This window comes from Nerophis ophidion, linkage group LG05 (genome assembly GCF_033978795.1).
Source record: "Nerophis ophidion isolate RoL-2023_Sa linkage group LG05, RoL_Noph_v1.0, whole genome shotgun sequence".
Taxonomy (NCBI): Eukaryota; Metazoa; Chordata; class Actinopteri; order Syngnathiformes; family Syngnathidae; genus Nerophis; species Nerophis ophidion.
The window spans coordinates 20,076,837-20,099,336 of NC_084615.1; the positions used below are offsets into that span (position 1 = coordinate 20,076,837).

General features: G+C 40.3%; 1 protein-coding gene across 2 annotated transcripts in view; it reads left to right on the forward strand.

Annotated features, from left to right (window-relative positions):
* The window catches only part of LOC133552815 (neuronal acetylcholine receptor subunit alpha-7-like), a 122,128-nt gene that overhangs the window by 2,053 nt on the left and 97,575 nt on the right, over positions 1-22,500 (forward strand). Inside the window, exon 2 of one of the 2 annotated variants that reach the window (XM_061900318.1) lies at positions 9,267-9,383. The exons of the other annotated variant lie outside the window; for it this stretch is intronic. Within the exon in view, the coding sequence (XP_061756302.1) occupies positions 9,267-9,383 (117 nt within the window). The remainder of the gene's footprint in view (positions 1-9,266; positions 9,384-22,500) is intronic. 2 annotated transcript variants of the gene reach the window in all.

Here is a 22,500-nt window from a genome sequence, read left to right on the forward strand (position 1 = left end):
AAAAGGGGTAGGATTCAATAAGCTCTGGTTCTTCCTACTCCTTTTCAAACATGCTGAATAAAGAAACTGGAAATTGTGATGCATCATGTTGTATGCATGCATGTTCCAAATAAACTCCAAGTATTCAAAAATAATACTTTGTGGTACTTTTAAAAGAGACTTTCCACCTTTTTAATATCGGTACTTTCCAATAGAAAAATGTAATGCTGGTATTGAACACTACATATTCTCTATAATGGCATGCAACATTGACTCTGTGATGAGAGAGTGCATATTAATGTTTGCTCCAATTCCCACCCTGAAACCCCCCATTCCATCATCATCTTATGTGCATCATCTGCAACATCTGGCTTGTTTACCAGTCTCAACAAGGTGGCTTTTTATTAAGATTTGTGTGCGTGTCCTCTGCCATCTTTCTCAGTCCTCACCTCTCCATACCAATGCAGACCTTGACTTAGATAAATGTCTCTTATGACTGCTGCAAGTAATGGATAATCTGCATCACGCGGATGCAGCACGCCAGTAAATCCATGTATTTTATTGAAATATTTGCACATACTGTTGGGGTAAGGTACAGGTGTCAAACTCAAGGCACGGGGCATCATTTTATCTGGCCCGCAAACACCTGGAAATATGTTTGACGATAATATTTTTTCACTACGTGTAATGAATTGTTTTTACTTTGACTGAAAAAATATACGTACTGTTTGAAATTGCATGCCTTTTAAATTTTAATAGTATTCATTATTGCAACACATATTACAGTATATTATAATACTTTCCCAACATTTTTTCTTTAAATAAAAATAAATGATTAAATATCTGCTTGACTTATGATTTTACAGCAAACTGCCCATCGAATTAATAAAAATAACAATAAATTCTACGGGGTTCTTTACAGCATATTACTGTAAATGTAATGGATTTTTTTCAGTTAGACAGAAAAAAATATATGTACTACTTGAAATTGCATGCCTTTTAAACTTTAATGGAATCCATTATTGCAACAAATATTAAAATATATTATCATACTTTCTGAACATTTATTATTTAAATAAAAATAAAATACCTAAATATCTGCTTGACTTATGATTTTACAGCAAACTGCACATCAAATGAATAAAAATGACAATCAATTTCACCGTGTTCTTTACAGAATATTACTGTAAATGTAGTGGATTTTGTTCAGAAAAAAATATATGCACTACTTGAAAATGTCATGCCTTTTAAACTTTAATAGAATCAATTATTGCAACAAATATTACAGTATATTATCATACTTTATAAACACTTTTGTCTAAATAAAAATAAATATCTGCTTGACTTGTGATTTTACAGCAAACTGACCATCAAATTAATAAAAATGACAATAAATTTTACGGTGTTCTTTACAGCATATTACTGTAAATTGAAAAAAAACTCTACCATTTTTGCGATAAAATTATGTTGACTGAGCTGCCATATATTTACTATAAAATTTTGTTTTTAACAGTGTATTACTGAAAATGGAAAAACGATACATTCGTTTATAGGGTGAAAAAAACTGGCAGCTAAGTTGCCAGAATTAAAAAGGAACATGTACTGTTTTTCCATTCGCAATATAATATTGTAAAAATCAATGTACATTTAATGTATTATATATATATATATATATATATGTATATATATATATATATATATATATATATGTATATGTATATATATATATATATATATATATATATACATACATATATATGTGTATATATACATACATATATATACACATACATATGTATATGTATGTGTGTATATATATATATATATATATATATATATATATATATATATATATATATATATATATACAGTATTTTGTATATGTATATATATGTATGTATATATATATATACATAGATATATGTATGTATATATATAATATATGTATGTGTGTGTGTGTGCATATATATATATATATATATATATATATATATATATATATATATATATATATAGCATTCTACTTTACTCGCATTATCGAGTTTACAACCTCCTGGCGCTGTTTTGTACTGTTTTTGTAGTGTTTCTGTATTTGTTTTGATTATTATTATTTATTTGGGTTTGGAGATCTTGTTAGGACGTTAGTTTGGGCTGTGGCTCCTTGTTGTTAAGTTGGCAGCTTTAACAACAAAGAGCTGTGAGAAACTCTGGTATTACTGAATGTGCTCAAAAAGTACTTAAACATTCTTTGAAGTCTTTAGATTTCTTTAAATAACTAAAATAAACAGACCCTCTGTTAGAAAGCCCACTATTTTTGCATGTTTTGTTTCCTATGCTTAAATGATAAGTGTTCCGGTGGGTGTTGTGGTGTCCTACTCTGTCCAACGATCCTTGAACGCACCGTAAAAACACCTTTGTGTCTTATTCCTTCGAGTTTATATGGATCACTCCGTTAGAGTATTCATAATTGAATATCTTAGTTGCTCAGAGAGTAATGAGTTTATCTAAGTCCAGATTGGGGTGTTGTTTCTTAATGGGGAAAGACGTTAATGTCTCCTTTATTCATGTTTGCATTTAAGCTAGTGAGCCAGCACCAGTACGTCCGTAAGTCTATCAAGTTGCAGTTATCAACCATAGTTTTCCGATCATTTTAATTTATGATGGTAATACTAACTGCCAAGAGTTTTACCACGGTTATCATTAATACTGTTTATCGTTTTTAGTTTTACATTAACTTCATTGCGGGGACTACCAATAAACAATCTCAAGTTGGAAGTTTTTCATCTGTCAATTAGAAGAATGTTTATCTAGCAGCCAAACTAAATTACAATATTTGTGGGTGTCAGAATAATATACGTTATAGAAACCAGGGGTGTACAGAGTACAACCTGTATTACATTGTAGTAGGGTTGTACTAGTATAGTATCGCCTTACTAATGAATCAAAAACAGTACTATACTTTGTTTAAAAAGTACCGGATCCCCCTTTTTTAATTAAATTTTCTTAACCCGGCATGACAGCACGTAGTCACGTTATGACATTGCTGGTTTTACGTGGAGAGGGGCATGTTCGGCAGCGCACACACATGGAGTACTTACAAGCAGACACAGTGTGTATACAGAAAAGGGAGAACAGACGCATTTTGGCTTAAAAACTAACGATAAAGGTGAAGTTATAACACTGAAACGCCCTCAGCAAAAGGTGCTTAAAGACATGGCTAGCTAGCTTGCTGCTAACGTCCATTCACAGTCGGCAATGTCTTAGCTACTTGTAAATCACTAATCTTCGCCTCCACGGCGACAAATGAAATGAGCTTTTTACATGTACCATAATCACTGCAGGACGAGGAATAGCTAAACATGCTTCACTACACACCGTAGGAGGATACAATAGTTCACCGGCGTTACAAAGTAAACAAATGGATGGATCTACACCTGACATCCACTGTAATGATACCAAGTACAATAGCGTATCGAGTCGATACTATGATTAAAACAATATTTTATATCATCACAAAATCTTTGTTGAAACAGAAAATAAGCAGATATTAACAGTAAATGATCAAGTAGGTTAATAATCCTTAATATTGTTGCCAAAAATATTAGGTAGATAAATGACACAATATGTTACTGCATACGTCAGCAGACTAATTAGGAGGTGTGGAGGGGGGCGTGGCCCGCGTACCTGCAGCGAAGCGGGGTGTGCCAGATCCGGCTTCGAGATCAGCGACAGGTGAGTAGACGGCCCACCTGGGCCTGGTTATCTAATCACCTGTCGCTCTGTTAAAAGGCAGCAGCCGGGGAAGGAGAGAGGTGGTGGAGCTGGAGCGAGAGAGAGACAGAACGACACGGAAAGAGAATTGCTAAAAAACACACAGAGACACTTTATTGAAAAAAAAAAACAGTGTTGTAACCCTGATCCGGGCTGTCATGGCAATACTTAGTGATCTGGAGGATCCATGTGAGTACAAACTCCAAAGGAGGCTTTCTTTGTTTACTTACTACTAGAAGACAATTTGTCTAGTATGTTCACTATTTTACTTAAGGATGCAATTGCAATAATACACAAATGTTTAATGTACCGTAATATTTTTTGTTAAAATAAAGAGATAATGCCATTTTTTGTGGTCCCCTTTATTTAGAAAAGTGACAAAATACATATTGGTACCGGTACCAAAAAAATTGGTATCGGGACAACCATACATTGTAGTAATACAATAAGCAGCAACACTTGAAAAATAGATGACAACATGATCAATTCTAACAAATAAAATATATGTGCTACCAATAATTCTGGTTTGTCTTACTGTATAATGTTTTAGTTTTTTAAAGAAAATACAAACGTTTGTACATGCATCATAGCCAATTATAAAAAATATTAAGATGACGTCATACTGACACCGAATAGATTGCCCATCTGTGGGAAACACTGGGAAGACTGTCCTTGTGTCACTCCATGTTTTTGTTCATTTGCTTGTGTTAATTATACATGACATTCCGGAAAAGGAACACATTTAGTGTCTAATTCTGCCAGTTTCTCTTCACATTGGACGCATTGGAGACGAGTCATTGGCAGTCAGGCGCAGCCAAACAACTTTTATATTCTGTTTGGGAATTCAATTCTCAAGCCTGATGTCCCTGTGTTCAAAGAAAAAGTACAATCCAAAATTGTTGTGATTTGTATTTTATTCTTGATCCACTCGAAGGTTCAGACACTCGTCTATCATCTCCTTTTTTGTAAAAAACATTATTCTCATTCATTGAGTACATTTTAATGGAATGAAAATAATTCTGATCGGTAGTTGGGAAAGAGTAGGACAAACTAGCAGTACAATTGATCATTTTTACCCAACTATTGGGTCAAGGAGCGCTAAATTGCTCAACCCAATTGTCAGGTTTGGAATAACCCAACATTTTAGTGAGCATAACTCAACTTTGGGTTAAATAATTCAACCCAATAGTTTGGTTGGGAAAAACCCAACATGGAGTTATCATTACTCAACTTTTGGGTTATATGATTGAACCCAATAGTTTGCTCAGGAACAACCCAACTTTGAGTCATCATAACTCAACTTTTGGGTTATATAATTCAACCTAATAGGTGGGTTTGGAATAACCCAACATTGTAGTGAGCATTACTCAACGTTTGTGTGAAATACATTAAACCCAATAGTTTGGTTGGGAATAACCCAACGTTTGGGTTGTATAATTAAACCCAAAAGTTTGGTTGGGCATAACCTAACAGGGAGTTATCATAACTAAACTTTTGGGGTGTATAATTTAACCCAATAGTTGGGTTTGGAATAAGCCAACATTGAGTTAGCACAATTCAACTTTTGGGGTGTATAATTCAACCCAATTGTTGGGTTTGGAATAACCCATCATTGTAGTGAGCATAACTGAACTTTTCTGTTGAATACATTAAACCCAATAGTTTGGTTGGGAATAACCCAACATTGAGTTATCATATTTTAACTTTTGGGTTATGTAATTAAACCCAATAGTTGGGTTATGAATAAACCAACATTGAGTTATCATAACTCAACTTTTGGGTTACGTAATACAACCCAATAGTTGGGTTATGAAAAAAACAACATTGAGTTAGCATAACTCAACGTTTGTGTTAAATACATTAAACCCAATAGTTTGGTTGGGAATAACCCAAAAGTTGAGTTCTGATAACTCAACTTTTGGGTTATCTGATTCAACCTAATAGTTTGCTTTGGAATAACCCAACATTGAGTTATCATAACTCAACTTTTGGGTATATAATTCAACCCAATAGGTGGGTTTGGAATAACCCAACATTGTAGTGAGCATTACTCATCGTTTGTGTTTAATACATTTTACCCAATAGTTTTTGGTTGGGAATAAAACAACATTGTAGTGAGAATAACCGAACTTTTCTGTTAAAGAAATTAAACCCAATAGTTTGGTTGGGAATAACCCAACATTTAGTTATCATAACTCCACTTTTGGGTTATGCAATTCAACCCAATAGTTGGGTTATGAATAAACCAACATTGAGTTATCATAACTCAACTTTTGGGTTACGTAATACAACCCAATAGTTGGGTTATGAAAAAAACAACATTGAGTTAGCATAACTCAACGTTTGTGTTAAATACATTAAACCCAATAGTTTGGTTGGGAATAACCCAAAAGTTGAGTTCTGATAACTCAACGTTTGGGTTATCTGATTCAACCTAATAGTTTGCTTTGGAATAACCCAACATTGAGTTATCATAACTCAACTTTTGGGTATATAATTCAACCCAATAGGTGGGTTTGGAATAACCCAACATTGTAGTGAGCATTACTCATCGTTTGTGTTTAATACATTTTACCCAATAGTTTTTGGTTGGGAATAAAACAACATTGTAGTGAGAATAACTGAACTTTTCTGTTAAAGAAATTAAACCCAATAGTTTGGTTGGGAATAACCCAACATTTAGTTATCATAACTCCACTTTTGGGTTATGCAATTCAACCCAATAGTTGGGTTATGAATAAACCAACATTGAGTTAGCATAACTCCACTTTTGGGTTATATAATTCAACCTGATAGGTGGGTTTGGAATAACCCAACATTGTAGTGAGCATTACTTATCGTTTGTGTTTAATGCATTTGACCCAATAGTTTGTTTGGGAATAAACCAACATTATAGTGAGAATAACTGAACTTTTCTGTTAAATACATTAAACCCAATAGTTTGGTTCAGAATAACCCAATATTGCGTTATCATAACTCAACTTTTGGGTTATGCAATTCAACCCAATAATTGGGTTAGGAATAAACCAACATTGAGTTAGCATAACTCAACTTCTGGGTTATATAATTTAACCCAATAGTTGGGTTTGGAATAACCCAACATTGTAGTGAGCATAACACAACTTTTGTGTTAAATAAATTAAACCCAATAGTTGGGTTATGAATAAACCAACATTGAGTTTGCATTACTCAACTGTTGGGTTATATGATTCAACCCAATAGTTTGTGCATCAGTTGGGGACGTCTCTGCGCTGCTGACTTGTCCCCATTCAAAATGTTGGCCCCGCTATGGACTGGACTCCCACAATATTAACTAGATCCATTGTGTTACCATTGTACCCTTTGGGTTGAGATTTATCTTGCCCTGATGTGGGATCTAAGCTTGTGGCTTGTGGCTTGTGCAGCCCTTTGAGACACTTGTGATTAAGGGCTATATAAATAAACTTTGATGGATTGATTGATTGATGGTTGGGAATAACCCAAGAATGACTTCTCATAACTCAACTTTTTGGTTAAACAATTCAACCCAAAAGTTGGGTTGCAACAATTACCGGTAACCCAAAATTCGTCCATCATTCCATCTTCTCCCGCTTATCCGAGGTCGGGTCGCGGGGGCAGCAGCCACTTCGTCTAGCTCTTCCCGGGGGATCCTGAGGCGTTCCCAGGCCAGCTGGGAGACATAGTCTACCCAACGTGTCCTGGGTCGTCCCCGTGGCCTCAACACCTCCCGAGGGAGGCGTTCGGGTGGCATCCTGACCAAATGCCTGAACCACCTCATCTGGCTCCTCTCCATGTGGAGGAGCAGTGACTTTACTATGAGCTCCCCGCGGATGGCGGAGTTTCTCACCCTATCTATACAAGTACAACCCATTTATTTATTTATCTCTAATAGAGAGTTCCACCACCCGGCAGAGGAAACTAATTTCGGCCGCTTGTACCCGTGATCTTGTCCTTTCAGGCATATCCAAAGCTCATGACCATGGGTGAGGATTGGAACGTAGATCGACCGGTAAATTGATAGCTTTGCCTTCCGGCTCAGCTCCTTCTTTACCACAACGGATCGATACAGGGTCCGCATTACTGAAGACGCCGCACCGATCTCACTGTCCACTTTTCCCTCACTCCTGAACAAGACTCCGAGGTAATTGAACTCCTCCACTTGGGGCAGGGTCTCCTCCCCAACCTGGAGATGGCACTCCACCCTTTTGCGGGCGAGAACCATGACCCAAAGTGTTGAGTTAAAATAACACAAATAAGGAGTTTGTCCTCTTCTGAACCAGCAGTTGGGTTAAAATTGGGTTATTTTTTAAAATGTTTTAATGTTTATGCTCTCTAATGATGGCCCATATGAGGACCAGACTTTTTAAAAGCGTGTTCAGAGGTTTATGCTCGTCACACGAGGGTTATGACACTTAAATGGTCACAGTTTCATTTAACTTTTTCTTCTTGTGATATTTGTCACTCAAAGTGTCAAGTTGTATGTTAATGCTCCACTGGTGGGGTTATGGAAGTCATTGTGTTTCTAACATGCACCTACTCTCGTGGTCTGCTGGACACCTTGCAGTATTTACCAAGCAGAGCGTGTGAATGAGAACCAAACAGTGGTCTCTTAATGTGACTTTAAGGGCCAGTCTGTTCTAGAAGGGCGTGCTGTGCTCAGTTGAAGGTTCTGTTGAGGGTCTTTGCTCCCGGATTAGGATTAAACGTCAAGTGGTTTTAGGGCTGTGGTCGCTCACCCTGGATTATAAAAGTCTTCTATATGATTCCATCCATCCAGTGATCCATTAGGACACTTGTCCATATGCTGTAGTTGTCACATGTTCATGTTGGACTCCCACGTTTTGCTCACTGACGTGTTTTGTGTGTGTGTTTGTGTGTGTGTGTGTGTGTGTGTGTTTATGTGTGTGTGTGTGTGTGTGTGTGTGTTAGCAGACCCACAGAAACAGAGATGCAGTAGTGGAGACAGACAAGAGTATTCGCTCTGTTTCTTTTCTTAGGTTCAGTGTATCTGGGAAGTTTTCACCAGAGGTGGGACTCTTTGGGCACCTCATGATTCGGTTACGATTACGATTCAGGAGCTACGATTCGATTAATAATCGATTATTGGTGCATCTTTAATTTATGTAGAGTGCAGGCCAAAAGTTTCGACACACCTCATTGAATGTGTTTTCTTTATTTTCATGACTATTTACATTGTAGATTGTTACGGAAGGCATCAAAACTATGAATGAACACATGTGGAGTTATGTTCTTATGTTAGTTTTATATTCCAGTTTCTTCAAAATAGCCACCTTTTGCTCTGATTACTGCTTTGCACACTCTTGGCATTCTCCCCATGAGCTTCAAGCACACCTGTGAAGTGACAACCATTTCAGGTGACTACCTATTAAAGCTCATCGAGAGAATATGAAGTGTGCACAGCAGTAATCAGAGCAAAGGGTGGCTATTTTGAAGAAAGTATACAATAAAACATGTTTTCAGTTATTTCACATGTTTTTGTCAATGTGTTTGTGGAGGGAGATGTGGCCAGCGCGATTGCAGGAGCAAAGGTCACCGCCGCTGTCCATGGTGCCAAGGACGAACACCATCGGATAGGGGCGGGGCATGTGCTGACGGCGAGACACAGCTGGCAGGTGATTAGAAACTGTGAAGTGAAAACCATTTCAGGTGACGATCTATTGAAGCTCATCAAGAGAATGCCAAAAATGTGCAAAGCGGTAATCAGAGCAAAGGGAGGCTATTTTGAAGAAACTGGAATATTGTCAGGTTCAAACATCGATGACATCTATTAAACAAGACAAGAAGCATGGACATGAACAAAGACAGAATTCAAATTTGCTCAATTTGAGGAGAGACGTGGCGACTGTACTCTCTGTAAAGCCGTCCACCACGCTCTGACAAAAAATGTTTTACGTTTTGATTGATTGATTTATTGAAACTTTTATCAGTAGATTGCACAATACAGTACTATATTCCGTACAATTGACCACTAAATGGTAACACCCAAAAAAGTTTTTCAATTTGTTTAAGTTGGGGTCCACGTTAATCAATTCACGTCTCCTCTTTTATTTGGATATTCCCTGTTTACACAACAACGGCTGTTTCTAAAGGAATGGGTTTTTGGTCTTATTAACACAAGAGAAAAAGATGCCTCAGGCTTGGGCTGGTCCTGGATTGAGCTTGGGCAAGTCTTGGATCGCAATAGATCACCCCTCTTACCGACTCCTCCCATCGTACACAATATAATTTTCCAAACCTTTGGCTTGATGCAACAAAGACAGCCTCTGTCTGTTCATTGGGAAGTCAAAGAATGGAAAGTTTTTTGATAATTTACATACTATTTTTCTGACAAATAAAAAACATGGAAAACACATATAAAACATCAGTCATTTCCCCTTTTTTTGTGAAGTACATAGCTCCCCGCGTGTTCATTCATAGCTTTGATGCCTTCGGTGACAATCTACAATGTAAATAGTCATGAAAATAAAGAAAATGCATTAAATGAGGAGAAGGTGTGTCCAAACTTTTGACCTGTACTGTATATTGATGTAGTTTAAAAAATGTTTTTGTTTCACTTAATAAGCGTTTATCATTTGAAACTAGAGATGTTCAATAATGTCTTTTTTTTTGCCAATATCCGATATTTCAAAATTGTCAAACTCTTAATTACCGATTCTGATTGGGTTTGGTTGGGGTGGGGCGGGTTTAGGTGGTAGCGGGGTTGTATATTGTAACTTCCCAGAAGAGTCAGTGCTGCAAGGGGTTCTGGGTATTTGTTCTGTTGTGTTTATGTTGTGTTACGGTGCAGATGTTCTCCCGAAATGTGTTTGTCATTCTTGTTTGGTGTGGGTTCACAGTGTGGCGCATTATTGTAACAGTGTTAAAGTTGTTTTTACGGCCACCCTCAGTGTGACCTGTATGGCTGTTGACCAAGTATGCCTTGCATTCACTTATGTGTGTGTAAAAGCCGCATATATTATGTGACTGGGCTGGCACACTGTTTGTAGAGGAAGCTAAAGACAGTGCCTTTAAGGCACGCCCCCAATATTGTTGTCCGGGTGGAAATCGGGAGAAATTCAGGAGAATGGTTACACCGGGAGATATCCGGGAGGGGAACTGAAAATCGGGAGGGTTGGCAAGTATGCCCTACATTCGTGTTTTACCGGATATGTACAGATCCGTACAGTGGGCGTTTTAAAAAGTAATTCATTTTACTTTTTAAAACCGATACCGATAATTTTACATTTTAAAGCATTTATTGGCCTGCCGATATTATCGGACTAATCTACTTGAAACTTGAAAAAAAAAAATACATTCGTAATAAGAAACAGTTAAAAGATACACAATTGCATGCAGTACATGATTTTTAATGTCAAAAGGGACAGAACAAATATATTTAGTAAGAAAAGATGAAGCATTTTAATAATGCATATTATTTCTAGGCTTTCGCGGGCCACATAAAATATTGTGGTGGACCAGATTTGGCCCCTGGGCCTTGAGTTTGACACCTGTGCATTAGTGCCATAACAGTACAGGAATAATTCAGCAGTATTAATTGCAAAATAGCTCCAGATGTGTCATATAGTGTTATTTCTGTTCCTCATTCTCTATTTCAGGTTCACTCTAACAAGGTGGTTGGTCATTGACACGCTGAGAAGTAAAATTCCTCTCCAGCTGCTGCTTTTAGATAGATAGATAGATAGATAGATAGATAGATAGATAGATAGATAGATAGTACTTTATTTATTCCGTCAGGAGAGTTCCTTCAGGAAAATTACAATTTTCAGCACAATCCCATTCAAGATCAGACAAACATTAAAGGGAGACAGAATAGGATCGCTGACGGGTTTGCCGGCTTCCAGCGCCCCTTACAAAAAAAGATGAGATACAGGTAAACAAGGGGGGGGGGATAGAAAATTAAAATAAAATAAATAAATCGGTCTTAGCCTGGGCCCTGGAGAGGGGGTGCAGACTGAGGCCAAGGGGAAAAAAAACAACTCATAGCCATAGTACACACCCCTCTTACATGTGTGTAAGAGGGAAACATCAAACATCAAAGAACACATAGGACATTAAAGACATTAAAGCAGCAGATACAAGCAGACACTTCTACATACAGCTATGAATAAAAAGTAAAAGAAACATATCCACTGTGGTGGCCTCTGCGGTGTTCCACGCCATCGTCCGCTGGGGTGGAGGGAGGATGGCCAGAGACAGGAGCAGACCCAACAAAGCAACCAGGACAGCCGACTCCACTCTCGGCCAGTGTCCAGTCCGCATGGATGAGCGAGGATACGTCCAAGGTGACTGAGGTGTTCGACACCTGCTCACCCAGCCAAGACACCGCGAAGCCTCCCAGTCCCAGCGCTCAGTGCCAGCTCCGCAGCCCTGTCCCCTCATCCGCATCTCCTCCAGTCCCTCCAAAGTGACTCCGGTGTGGCAGAGACCCAGCAGCTGGTCTCCATGGCCAAAAGGCTCCCGGGAGGCAGATCCAGAAGTCCACAAAAAAAGCACCACAGAGGTCACGAAAGTGACACCCCTTGTCACACAGTCCCAAAGGGTCCCGGACCAAAAGGCAAAAAAATATAATAACACATGAAAACAAGAGGGAAACACAAAAGGATGATACAAGAGCACAGAGCTCCTGCCTACAGCAGCCACTACAGCAGCGCCATCTTGGAAAAAAAAAAAAGTAGACATGTACAGTTTTTATATTACACAACTTCCATTAAAAACCTTGAATCGAATAGAGAGGTCCCTAGATACCTTCAGGATACCTCGAACAGCATATACTCATGGGTTTGTTCAGAGTTGCTTCACATCTGTTTCGCTCCTCTAAATGTGTTCATTCTCGTAAAAAACTGACTGTTAGGGCACAACTTGTGATGCAACATTTGCTTTGGGTCTCTCCAGATTGTGCAGGTGTACCCATTAAAGTGTATGTATAAGTTGGCACGTTGGGTAAATAATAACAGAATACAATGATTTGCAAATATTTTTCAACTTGAATAGACTGCAAAGACAAGATACACTACGTTCAAACTAAGAAACATATTTTATTTCATTAACTTAGAATTTAATGGCAGAAAAAAACTTGGCACATTGGCATTTTTAACACTGTGTTACATGGCCTTTTCTTTTAACAACACTCAGTAAATGTTTGGGAACCGAGGAGACACATTTTTGAAACTTTTCAGGTGGAATTATTTCCCAATCTTGCTTGATGTACAGCTTAAGTTGTTCAACAGTCCAGGGTCTCTGTTTTGGTATTTTAGGCTTCATATTGCACCACACATTTTCAATGGGAGACAGGTCTGGACTACAGGCAGGCCAGTCTAGTACCCACACTCTTTTACTATGAGCCACGCTGTTGTAACACATAGCTTGGCATTGTCTTGCTGAAATAAGCAGGGGCGTCCATGATAACGCTGCTTGAATGGCAACATATGTTGGTCCAAAACCTGTATGTACCTTTCAGCATTAATGGTGCCTTCACCGATGGTTCTTTCCCGCTTTGTTCTGGAAGACAGGACGTCCACAGTTTCCAAAAACAATTTGAAATGTGGACTCGTCAGACAACAGAACACTTTTCCACTTTTCTTCTTAGATGAGCTCAGGCCCAGCTAAGCCGGCGCCATTTCTTGGTGTTGTTGATAAATGCTTTGACTTTGCATGGTAGAGTTTTAACTTGCACTTACAGATGTAGCGACAAACTGTAGTTAATGACAGTGGTTTTCTGAAGTGTTCCTGAGCCCATGTAGTGATATCTTTTACACACTGATGTCGCTTTTTGATGCAGTACTGCCTGAGGGATCCAAGGCCACGGGCATTGCCTCTTACATTCAGTGATTTCTCCAGATTCTCTGAACCCTTTGATGATATTACGGACCGTAGATGGCGAAATCCCTAAATTCCTTGCAATAGCTGCTTGAGAAATGTTCTTAAACAATTTGCTCAGGCATTTGTTCACAAAGTGAAGACCCTCGCCCCATCCTTGTTTATGAATGACTAAGCATTTCATGGAAGCTGCTTTTATACCCAATCATGGCACCCACCTGTTCCCAATTAGCCTGTTCACCTGTCAGATTTTGCAAATATTCCTCTACGTTCCCAACAGTCTTTTTTGCCACTTGTGCCAGCTTTTTTGAAACATGTCGCAGGCATCAAATTCCAAATCAGCTAATATTTGCAAAAAATAACAAAGTTTTCCAGTTTGAACGTTAACTATATTGTCTTTGCTGTCTATTCAACTGAATATAAGTTGAAAAGGATTTTTTTATTTAGCATTTACACAACATGCCAATTTCTCTGGTTTTGGGTTTTGTAAATATGTATATGTATATATATGCATGTTCTCCCCGTGAATGTGTGGGTTTCTTCCGGGTACTCCGGCTTCCTCCCACTTCCTGGGGATAGGTTGTTTGGCAACACTAAATTGTCTCGAGTGTGTGAATGTGAGTGTGAATGTTGTCTGTCTATCTGTGTTGGCCCTGCGATGAGGTGGCGACTTGTCCAGGGTGTACCGCACCTTCCGCCCGATTGTAGTTGAGATAGGCGCCAGTGCCCCCCGCGACCCCAAAAGGGAATAAGCGGTAGAAATTGATGGATGGATATATATAATGTGTGTATATATTTATATATAGTACCATGACTAGATGATAATATACTGTTGCGAGGTGTGAAATACGTTTCCCTTTCTTGCTGTTTCGCCAACAAAAGTGTGTCAGTGTTCTTTATTAAATAACGAATGCTGCTGTGGGAGTTTGCTTTTCGAACGTTTTTTTTCTCCCATGCAGGATTACAACATTTGCATGACTTTCATGCTGACTTACAGAGGAACCTCCGCTCTTTATTTTGTATGAAAGTAACTGGAGAGTCGTCATTTTGGTTGACTCACCAGCAGCCTCTAAGGGAGAGGTGGGCTGTCAGCGATTTTTATGTGTGCAGAACATGAGGGATCAAGGTTCTTCATATTCATCAATAGTTACATCATGTTTTTTTTACTTATCAGGATAAATAAAGTCAGTTTTTTTCTATTGATTCATTGCATAATAGCATGGTATTGCCCAGACTAGGGAGCGTACCAACTAATTTTTAAATAAAAAACAAAAAATTCTATATATCAACCCCACTAGACTATAAACCGCAGATTAATATGTTGTGAAATTAGTTATTTACACAGAAATATTGTGTATGTATTTATTTACATACTTAAATTGTTTCCAAACGGTGTCTGTAACACGGCAGTAAAACGAATGATCAAACAAAGCAGAAGTCATCGTAATGGATCCACCGTCAAGCATAGTGACCGAAATGGTCAATGAAACCTCCGGGTTTTACAGGTTAGCCATTCGCCGAGCCTGGGGGGCAGCCACGAAAATATTCTGTATTTTTTGGACCATCTGGCGCACCAGATTATAAGGCAAACTACCAATGAGCAGGTCTATTCAGGTCTCTTCAGGTCTTTTTTCACACAAAAGGCACATTAAAGTGGTCATATTATTAATTTTTTTCCTAAATTTAAAACACTAACTTGTGGTCTACATAACATGTGATGGTGGTTCTTTGGTGAAAGTGTCGCCTAGATAATGTTTTACAGACCATTTTCAAGTAGCTTTCTGAGCGTCTCTTCAGGACGCACCGTTTTGTGGGCGGTCTTGCCTATGTGGCTCACCTTCGACAGCGTCTTCTCCCCGTCATCTTTGTTGTAGCGGTGTAGCGTGCACGGACGGGAGTGGAAGAAGTGTCAAAATATGGAGCTAACTGTTTAAATGAAATTTAGACTTTACGTAAATCAATGACAGAGTAGCATCTCCTCATCCGTGGCTCAATAATGCAACATCCACGCTGGAAATGTGTCTCGTGAAAAACCCTCCGACCGGAACCCTCTAATAACTAACTGAAGACTGGCTGTCTCTGCTGCTCCTGAGAGGGCTTTGATGGCGTTTCGCAGGGTTTGGCCTCGAAATTCCAATGTCCTTAGGCAGCTTGATGTTTGTCCGTCCCACAAAACCTCTGCAGCCAACTTCCACTGGGCCGACCTTGGCTTTCCATCCATTCTGCTCAGCAGCAGCTGCCAGTTCGTTGTACTTACGGCTTTTGTGTTCAAATGCCTCCTCCACAGCAGCCTTCCAGAAAACCCTGAGTTTTACTATGTACACAATAGGCAGTGAGGAGGACCAGAGTTCAAGGTCTGGTCTGAGGTTTGTTCACCGACATTTACTAGTCACGAGCCCTTTCGAGAGGGCCAATGTCTGGTATATGGCCTTTGGTTGACTCTGCACCTTCTCGGATGAACTCTCTTGTGGACATATGACGTAATGTTGGCGGGGGCAGGACATTGATTTTCACTCTTCTGGCCTCTAACCTTGCTGGTAGACACTTCAGAACTTGGTTGTGCAGCCAGATGTAGCACCCTTGTGACAGACTTGTCTTGCAGCCAACGAGAATGTGTTGGATGTTAGCTGGAGATGGACAGAGGGGGCATGTAGGGTCCTCTCCGTACCACTGTTTGTTAAGTTAAGTACCAATGATTGTCATACACACACTAGGTGTGGCGAAATTTGTCCTCTGCATTTAACCCATCCCCTTGTTCACCCTCTGGGAGGTGAGGTTGGAGTGGGAGGGAATGACATAAGTGCAGCGCAAGATGAAGATGATGTGATCTGCCTCCATGCCTAAGAGCTCCCTCCATGAGACCTTTCTCCTCTCAACTCCTTCCCAGCTCATCCACTGTCCTTGATTGACTTATGATACAACCTTTGCACATCTTGTCGCCTGCTCTTGCCGACGCTGAGCTGGTTGTATGCCACAACGGTATGCTCTCACCAAGGCCAAGGCCTCCTCTCCCCTGCTGCACAAGGCCAATGATGTCTCTGTGCCTAAGATCCTCCTTTATTGCAGAGTAGCTGCCTCTGCATTCCATTTCCTTCCGGTCACCAAGGTAGGAGCTGTTTGGGCAGTGCATGGGTCACGAGACTCTGTTACCGTCATTTCCATTCTTGCCTTTGCACACTTAAACTCCTCTACTAGGCTGGAAACGGGAAGCTCCGGAACACCTCTTCCATACAGTCCAATGTTACTGAAGCATTTAGAAGGACCCAGCCACTTCCGAGCAAATGAGCGAGCCACCCTCTCCAACTTTTCTACCTTTGTGATTGGTACGTTATAGATGGTAAGAGGCCACATTAGCCTTGGTAGCAACACAAATTGGTGGCACCACAACTTCAACCGGCCAGGGATCATGGTCTTATCAATGTTTTCAAGGCCAGTTAAAGTATCCTACTTGAGCTAATCCATCTGCTCTGTGTCTTTGAGGGTGGCATGATACCAACGTCCAAGACTCTTAACAGGCTTCTCAGACACTGTTTGTATAGCCTCTTCACCCACACAGAATCGATGTTCCATCAGCTTCCCCCTCACCACCGAGACGCTTCTGGACTTGCTTGGCTTTATTTCCATCCTGGCCCACTGGGTGATTTCCTGCAGCACGTTCAGCAGCCGCCTAGCACACACCTTAGATGTGATGAGGATGGTCATATCATCCATATAGTTTCTGATGGGCGGGAGACAAAGACGTGATTTAATCTTTTGACCTCCTACCACCCACCTAGAGGTTCGGCTGTTGACCTCCATAGTCATCGTGAAAGCAAGAGGCGAGAAGGTACACTCTGCCGTTATTCTTATTTCAAGTCGCTGTCATGCTCTGGTACACTCATCAGGAATCAGGCATAGCTGTAGGCCCTGGCTTTGACGAGGCCAGTTATGGAATCTGAGACACTGAAATAATGGAATGCCACCCAGAGGAGATCATCAGGAACTGGCCCAAAGGCCTTTGCTAGGTCCAGGAACAAAACATGGAGATCACATCCACCCTTTTTGGCAGCTTGAATTTGACTCCATATCGTGTTTGTGTGCTCCAGGCACCCCGAGAAGCCTGGAATCCCTGCTTTTTCCACCGAAATATCAATATATTGGTTCCTTTCCAGTTTGGTGGCCAGCCTGTGAGCTACTACACTGAAAAAGATTTTGCCTTCAACATTGAGAAGGCTGATTTGGCGAAACTGGCTGATGTCCACAGAGTCTTTTTACTTGGGGATCAGGATGCCTCCTGCCCTCCGCCATGCAGTTGGAATTCCTTGTTTCTGCCACACCACCTTCATCAGCCTTCATAGAAAGTGTAAAATCTCCGGAGTTTTCTTATAGAACCTGTATGCAATTCCATTGGGTCCAGGAGAGGATGCAGCTCTTGCTCGTCGCACAATTTTTTCCACCTCACTCCACTTGGGATGGTCAGTGTTCAGGTGGTGTTCTGAGGACTCTTTTGGTGGCATATCAAGTGGGAGAATTTTAGGTCCACTCCGCTGGCTGTCAGTGTGTTTGAAGTAGTAAGCTTCAATATCTTTCTTTGATGTTGTGAGTTTGCCCCTTTTGTCCTTTTGTAAAAAGGCTTTTTGCAAACTTGAAGGGGTCTTTGAAGAAGTTTGATCCAGTTCTCTCCTTCATTTTTCGCCTCCTTCTCAGATTCTCAGCTCTCCTCAAGGTTGACAGTCTGTTCTTAATTTCTTCCTGTAGAAGTTTAATTCCCTCATTTTCCTTTTCTGATTTTTTTCATTGTTTTTTTTCAGCTGCCTTCATTCCCTAACTAACCGTTCAATCTACTGTTGTCTCCTGGACTCTATCGGTGTAACTGTCCTTTTCATTATCGCTGCTGTTCCATATCGCTTCACACCATAGCTGTAAATTAAGTCTCCCATTCTCTCCAGCTTTCTGATTGCAGTTCCCTTCAGTTGTCCGAGGAGTTTGCTGATGTCTGTGTCAATTATCTCTCAGTCTCATTTCTCACAGTATTTTGGCCACCTGATTTGTGGCTTTCGTCCTTGTATCTTACGCTCGGTTGCGGTCGGGCACCGCTATGCTCTGTTCCTCATCCTCCGCCTGAGCAAGGAGATTGATGTCCTACTGACTTTAGTTTTGGTTCTGCTGCTGGACTTCATTCGATTTACTTGACTTGCTCCGTAAAAAGTAGCGGTCAATGCGAAGTTCCTTTTGCTCTGACATCGAGCACTTTTTCAAGCCTTGGTGTTTTCTTAGGCCTACATAGGACGTTACCTTGGTCCAGCCACACCTGCAATTCTGTAGCTCAAATCCTGGAGTAGGTGTTATAGGCTCAGGTATCTTGTTGATCATCATTTTCATTGTCTGTATCGTTCCGGGGTCAGTTGCCGTGTAGCCTGTCGGTGAGTCATCATCGTCCCCTGCTCTCGCTGACTCCAGGGGTATTTTCTTCATTGAGCGTTGCGTAGCCAGAAAAGGGCAGGACTTGTACACTACTAGTGCCAAGTCCCCCTTGCCACAGGGGCTAGCCTGAGTCTGGCCCGCTGGGGTCTTTCCCTCCTGTCAGCTGTCTTTCCAGGCGGTCACCAGGTCTTTCCCTGGTTGCCACATGCTCTTTTCACAGCAGTCACTGGATAGTTGACAGTTTCATTAGGGTCATCAGGTGGGCACCCTCCTTCACCGGTGTTTCAATGATAGGCCAACGACACCTCCAGAGGGCTCATCAGCAACACCTGGCGTCCCAGGTGAGCCCCCCTCTGCGTTGAACCATTATGTGTAGATATAACTTTAAGCTACTTTATATTAGAAATGGCAACAGCGGAAGATGAATGTAACATTAGAAAGTAGAGAAAAAGAAGAAGCTTATGACTACGGTGTCGGCACGGACTACAAAGGCGGGATCTCTCAATTTTTCAGGAATTCATCTCAAATACACAACAGGTATCAGAAGGTAAGAAAAGTTGATTTTGTGTAATATTGCGAAACAAAACGCCAGATAATATGTCTGCTAATAGGTGCCATTTTGCAGTCTTTATAATAATACTAATAATAATACTCGTATGTTTAATGTGCGGACAATCCACCAAGCGGTGTGGTTTCATAGCTTACCAAAATCGTACTAAAAACATTTTGACTGATTATTGAGCACCGTGTGTAATGTTCCATATTCTCAATGAAACACTTAAATTGTTGGTGTTGTTTTACTGCCATCGTATTGCAGTCTACACATATCTCTTATGTATGACTGCCATCTACTGGTCACACTTATCATTACACCATGTACCAAATAAAATTGCTTCGAGGTCAGTAAGCATGACCAGAATTATTCCGTTCATTAGGCGCAACGGGTTATAAGGCGCACTGTCGATTGTAGAGAAAATTAACGGATTTTAAGTGCACCTTATAGTCCCAAAAATACAATAGATGCCATGGAAACACTGCTATCAAAACAATACCTCACACTTTTGCACTTGACAGCGAGAGCAAAAATCTGGTAATTTAACACAATAATTGTCTGGCAATAATATAGAAAAAGTATTTTTAAACGGTTGATATTAGAATTGTTTTATTGCACCACACAGACGTTTCACGGTGTCGTATAATCTACAATCTGCAAAAAATGTGCGCCTGTGAGGCAATAGCTAAAGCCTGAGCAGGTTTAGTTCTACTAATCACCAACACAAAAACAGCAGGAATTCTTGTGTGTTGGTTTGTGTGTTCCTGAGATAGGAGTGTGTGCAGAGCCCGCCAGAGAGAGAATGGGTCCCTCTGGCCATCTGTTTTTGCATAGAGTGGGTCTAATGACTATGTCTCGGAGTCAGCCGGGATACATTCTCCTAGTGGTGCGACAGAGGTGGAGAATAATAGTTTTTTTAAAACTATTCCAAACAAAAACATCAGCATTCTGCGACCTTTAAGTGATATCCTACTTAATTCCTTCCATTTTTAGGTGACGCCAACTAATTGGAAATGGTGCCAATCATGTTTTTTTGTTTGTCTATTTAATTCCAAAACCAAATTGGCTGCGGAATGTGCTCATGTATTACACAAAAAAAAGCAAGTGAATTCAGGACAGCCAGAAAGACTGCAAGAGAGAGTGGGGAGATCAAAAGAAAGGATGCTTATACAAAATACAGAAAAATGGGGTTGCATAAATTAGCGCTTCATGAGGATGGTGTGAAAAGCGTTGAGTTTGGGGGTTAAAAAAGAACTAGAGAGATTAGGAACGATAAGAACAAGTCTTTTATTTCTCCAATTTATATTTGCATGCACCATTTAAAAGCAAATGTGCTTATCAAGTACAACATGGGTGGTTTGGAAAAGCTCATTTCAAGTCCAATATGGTGCCACTAACTACATTTCCATGCACTGAATTAGTCTGATTTCTCAAATAGTTTGTCTCTTAAAGAGCAACCTACAACCCATGTTTGGCTTTTGAGAAACGGGACTAATACAGCTAGATTATGCGATTGGAAACCAGATCCCCCGAGTGGGTGTGTGACGCCGCAGTCACATACTGTATGTATGGTGACCTATGATGATGTACATCTAAAGTTAACTCACTTTCTCGTGGTATAGATGGGTGTTTCTTAACCATAGGGCCAGGACCCATTGTTGGCCCGCCAAGAAATATCAGTACGCAGGTATTACTTTTAGGATAAAGAGGATAGGTCTTAATTGTCATTGCACAAGTACAACAAAACTTTGCTTTCAGCACAAACCCGTTCAAGATTAGACAAACAAACAGTGTACAAGGTTACAGAACAGGTACACTGATGGGTCTCCACAACGTGCCCCGTAAGAGATGGGGGAAAAGGTGAAACGCTGGGGAAGAATGAGTAAAAAAATACAATCCAGACTGGGCTTCCTAAGGGGGGCCAGTCTGGAGCGGGAAAAATTGCAGAATGAAACTAAAACTGAACTGGCTACAAAGTAAACAAAAACAGAATGCTGGACGACAGCAAAGACTGTGGAGCAAAGACGGAGTCCACAATGTACATCCGAACATGAAATGACAATCAACAATGTCCCCAGAAAGAAGGATAAAAACAAATGAGATATTCATGATTGCTTAAACAAAGTAGATGTGGGAAATATCACTCAAAGGAAGACATGAAACTGCTACAGGAAAACACCAAAGGAGGAGTGCAAGACAGACAAGAACTAAAACACTACACACAGGAAAACAGCAAAAAACTCAAAATAAGTCAGGGTGTGATGTGATAGGTGGTGACAGTACACCTGCTTTGAGACAAGAGCTACTGTATATTGATGCATGCTTGGTTATGGTTTAAAGTCATATCCAAACATTGCGACAACTTTTTACTGTCAACTGAGTTGCGTTTTTGGTAACACTTTGGTTTGGGGAACATTTGCACCATTAATTAGTTGCTTATTAACACAGGGTTAAAGTTAGGGAACACTCTTAGGTAATGGCTTACTGGATGGATAATAAGGCTGGCTATGCAGTCCATCCATCCATCCATTTCCTACCGCTTGTCCCTTTTGTGGTCGTGTCAGCTGCATTCGGGCGGAAGGCGGGGTACACCCTGGACAAGTCGCCACCTCATCGCAGGGCCAACACAGATAGACAGACAACATTCACACTCACATTCACACACTAGGGTCAATTTAGTCTTGCCAATCAACCTATCCCCCGGTGCATGTTTTTAGAGGTGGGAGGAAGCCGGAGTATCCGGAGGGAACCCACGCAGTCGGGGGAAAAACATGCAAACTCCACACAGAAAGATCACGAGCCCGGGATTGAACCCAGGACTACTCAGAACCTTCGTATTGCGAGGAAGATGCACTAACCCCTGTGACACCGTGCTGCCTGCAGGCTATGCAGTTTAAGGCATTAATAAGTACTTCATAAGTACGTAATAATGACTAATAAAGAGCCAATATATCATA